At 40.2% G+C, this 4,467-nt stretch overlaps 2 protein-coding genes across 2 annotated transcripts; both read left to right on the forward strand.

The window, feature by feature from the left end:
* LOC104764124 (40S ribosomal protein S24-1) lies at window positions 397-1,889 on the forward strand. Its single transcript, XM_010487578.2, has 5 exons — window positions 397-556; window positions 901-942; window positions 1,053-1,223; window positions 1,458-1,544; window positions 1,649-1,889. Exons 1-5 carry the CDS (start codon window positions 485-487, stop codon window positions 1,676-1,678), a joined length of 402 nt encoding a protein of 133 aa, XP_010485880.1. The 5' UTR covers window positions 397-484; the 3' UTR covers window positions 1,679-1,889.
* Window positions 2,264-4,077, forward strand: LOC104764125 (probable transcription factor At3g04930). Its single transcript, XM_010487579.2, has one exon. The coding sequence runs from the start codon at window positions 2,572-2,574 to the stop codon at window positions 3,928-3,930; it is 1,359 nt and encodes a 452-aa protein (XP_010485881.1). The 5' UTR covers window positions 2,264-2,571; the 3' UTR covers window positions 3,931-4,077.

The following is a 4,467-nucleotide window of genomic DNA, read 5'->3' on the forward strand; positions in this document are numbered from 1 at the left end:
TTTTCTAAACCTTTGCACGTTTATGTTAAGCGTCAAAAGTGACTAGATGAACCAAACATAAGTTGAGATCACTAGCTAGTTCTAACTCGAATTGCTGAATCCTTAAAAAATTTTGAACTGAATTAAACATAGATCAGTTTTGGATATACAATTCAATTACAAAGTTGAGGCTGACAAAAGAAAGTAAAATTAAATCAGGCTATAAATATTTAGGCCCAGTGGGCTCCGTTTACTTTATATTTGTTCACGTATAAAAAAAGTTTATTAACCAAGCCTGAAACTGAAAAGGCCATATTTAACAAGCCCAACTAAAAAATTCAGGCCCATAGAAACAGACAAGTGAAAGAAACCCTAAGAACCATGAAGTATATAAAAAGCTCCGACTTGCTCTGCGCGTCTCTTTCTTTTTTACCCGAGCGGACGGACGAACACTCAAAGCTTGCCTGAGATCTTCTCACTTAGAGATCCTTGAGAAATCGCAACAATGTCGGAAAAGGCCGTCACCATCCGAACCAGGAAGTTCATGACCAACAGACTTCTCTCCAGGAAGCAATTCGTGAGTTCCATTTTTCTTAATTCCCTTAATCTATTTCTCTATCTTATACGTTTGGGGTTTAGCGGTGGTGGCTACATGTAATTGGATCCGAAAGATGATTGTTTAGTTTCTTCTTCGGATGTTTAATTTTGTTGGGTTTGACGTTTTAGGTCAGGTTTTCAGATTTATAATCTAATAAATTCTTAGTAACGGGGTAGTAGGTAGAGAGTGAAGTACAAGCTTTTCTATGAATCTGAGTAATTTGTAAAATTATCGCATTTGCCACTCATGTAACTCATAACCACATAGTTCCATTAGAGATTCTGAATGAATTACTAAGATTATGGTGGATTTGTGGATTGTAGGTTATTGATGTTCTTCACCCCGGAAGAGCCAATGTTTCAAAGGTTTGTTCTTTAACGTAATTGTCTTATTACTTACATATATATATTTTGAGTTCTTTAGATAGTCTGTGAGAGGTTCTAACGGGTTAATTGGTTTTAATTGTACATAAAAGGCTGAGCTGAAGGAGAAGCTAGCAAGGATGTACGAGGTCAAGGACCCAAATGCGATCTTTGTTTTCAAATTCAGAACCCACTTTGGAGGTGGTAAATCATCCGGCTTTGGTTTGATCTATGACTCTGTTGAGAGTGCCAAGAAGTTCGAACCCAAATACAGACTAATCAGGGTAAATGCTCTCTTTACTCTTGTTTCCATGATATATTCCTGCTGCCTATAATGACCTGTCTTTAGAAATGTTATATATCTCGCTATTCTATTGATTACCATCAGTACTCTTCATTCTTCATCATTAGAGTTTGTCTGTAGATTGTTAGCTCTGTGCTGTGTTTTGGAATCTATCGTATTGCACTTGGGTTTTCTACATTGTTTTACTTAAAATCCTGGCCGTTGTGTTTGGCAGAATGGACTTGACACTAAGATTGAGAGATCAAGGAAACAAATGAAGGAAAGGAAGAACAGGGCTAAGAAGATCCGTGGTGTTAAGAAGGTGAGTCTACTGGTTTTTAAATTTTTTACTATCTTGCTTTCCCTTTCCCTTTTTAAACATTGTGATTGAAGCCTTATGAATGGTTTTCGTTCAATGTCTTGCAGACAAAGGCTGGTGATCCCAAGAAGAAATGAGATCCTCAAGACGGAATCTTTATCTTGTGGGTTGTTGTTGATCTGCAATGTCATCTTTTTATGGTATTTGTCTGCTGTTAGATCGTTTCTCCAACTAGACGTCTTTCGGTTTATTTTGTTTCTGTCAACTTTTGTTTTGAGTTTAGTGAAAACATGTGATCTAAGGTTTTGTTCAATACACATCTTATTTAAACTCTTTCTTGTCTATTTCCACCATTTTGGTTGCAAATGTGAGTCTCTCTGCCCGTTGTTGAATTGTTTTTCTCACATGATAATCTTATAACTTAGAGCACAATCAAGGACATCATTATTCAAAATAACAAAAGTGTTATTCCTTACTCCATAATTTCTGATATATGAACAGTAATTATAGTTTCCTAAATCTGAAATCGTTCTTTTATGTAAAAGTTATAAACTTGATCAGCTCAGAGGGTAAATTAGCTGGCTTGTGTTAAATTTCACGTTTGTTACTTTAGCGTCCTCGTTAAAGGGTTAAAGCAAAGACGCTTTACGAAAAAACCGCGTTTAGGAAACGCTAATTTGTTTAGCTTAACAAATTTTGAGTTTGTGTGAGTGAGTGGATGAGGACTATGGTTGGGACCGAGAGAGACGTCACGGCTCAACCAATCCGCAAATAAGGAAGCGCGTGCGTGAAAGGAGTGGGTGACCACTTTGCCTCGTCTTAAACGTTAGGTTGTTTGAAATACCAAATGTAGCCCTGGTTGGGTCGACGAATCTCATGCCCCTACCACCCAATCACAAGCGTACCAATCCTCGTGAACACGCACACACACACACCTCTCTTCATCTCGGTCTCCATCTGGATCTGGGCACTTTACTCTCATCGGAGCTGAACCAAGCAGATCTGTTTTCCTCGAATTGTTCCGGTGGAGATGACATCGGATCACCGCGACGCTGTTTTCTCTCTTGAATCACCCGATCTGGAGGAAGGAGGTGTAGGAGATGGAGGAGAATCCGAGACTGACGAGGATCTCCGTGAAAACGACGACGTAGACGTGGTTATCCCGGAAACGAACGAAGCCGAAGCCGAAGACGACGATCCCGAAGAGGAGGATCTAAATTCTCCGTCTACGTCATCACTCGCCATGGTTTCTACGATCTCGGCTACTGCTGTTGTTTCCGGGACCCCGACGACTAATTCCTCAACAGGCGCCGTGACCGTTGCACTTCCGGCTGGATCCGCCGTTCCTGTCTCTGTAATTCCCGTTGATTCCGATCCGAAATGGCACCGTATGACTGAGATCGTCCATCAGAGACCTCCGATCGATGATTCCAGACGCCTTTTCCAGAGGCTGTGGACGGACGAAGACGAGATCGAGCTTCTCCGTGGTTTCCTCGATTACATGACGACGCACCGAGGCAGCAGCTCGCATCCGCCTGATACGGCGCCGTTTTACGAGCAGATAAAGTCGAAACTTCAGCTTGAATTCAACAAGAACCAGCTGGTTGAGAAGCTTCGGAGACTGAAGAAGAAGTACAGGAATGTGATGAGCAAGATCAGCTCTGGTAAAGAGGTATTCTTTAAGAGCCCTCATGATCAGTCTACTTTCGAGATTTCTAGGAAGATTTGGAACCAAACTGGGAAAATCATAGGGTTTGAAGACAACAATGTCATGGATTTTGATGAAACCAGTAACCATCATAACACCAATGGTAACTACTCGACCTTTAATAGTCCTAGTTCTAATCCGGAGCTCGATTCTGAAAACGGAGTCGAGAAGAAACTGACGATGAGTAGTAGTAGCGGATCGAGAAAACGTTCACGATCAAGAATTGGGAAGATTGAGGAAGACAACAAACCCATCATCACTCCTTTTGATGGGCAAATACCAAACGCTGCTAGCAATGTTAACCTCAACGAAACCGCAGCTGCGATTAGTATGGGAGGAAATCTCGGGGGTTTGATCGAAGAGACTGTGAAGAACTGTGTCTCTCCTGTGATCAAGGAGTTGATGAATGGGACTACTAGTGTGATGATGGCTGCGATGGGAGGAGGAGGGTTTCCGGGTAGTGGTGGTGGCTTTGGCTCGTTAAGTCCCATGTTTACACGGCAGATGAATTTCGGTTTTGGTGTAGAAGGAGGAGGAGGAGGAAACAAGGCTGTGGCGGATGAGCGGTGGAGGAAACAACAGATTCTGGAGCTGGAAGTGTATTCAAGGAGATTAGAGTTGGTTCAAGAGCAGATTAGAACGACATTGAATGAGTTAAAGACGATGCCGAGTGGTGTATGATGATGAAGAAGCGTAAGAGATGAATAAGACAAGAAATAACCAATAGGTTGATGTATCTGAGTTAACCTTCTTCTGGTGTGTGGGTGAGTATAGTATGAGATTTGAATCTTTTTTTAAGTTATAAATTGCTAAGGTATTATTGTGATCTTCCTTCTCTAGGTTTTTTTTTTCATCATTTTTTTTTACATCTTTAAATTATTTGTCAATAGGGATGAATCATAAGAGGGGGGGGGGGTTTGTGTATAACCTTTGTATTAGATTTATAGTTTTTTTCGTAGAATCATTTGTTCAATAACAAACAGACTTCTAGCTATTTTCCTCTCTAAAGAAAAAAAAAAAAAGTAATAATTTTAATTTATAAATTGTGTATTACTCTTTGTGTAATAACATGAGATGTTTATTTCACTTTGGTTTATTTCTAGATCGGATGCTGTTTTGTTTTCTTTAAGTGTATTATGTTCTGACTAAAAATCCTTTAGGATTGTCAAAACATGAAAGCGGTTTATGGCAAGAAGTGGATTTCTGTTGCTAGCGTCG

This window comes from Camelina sativa, chromosome 19 (genome assembly GCF_000633955.1).
Source record: "Camelina sativa cultivar DH55 chromosome 19, Cs, whole genome shotgun sequence".
Classification (NCBI taxonomy): Eukaryota; Viridiplantae; Streptophyta; class Magnoliopsida; order Brassicales; family Brassicaceae; genus Camelina; species Camelina sativa.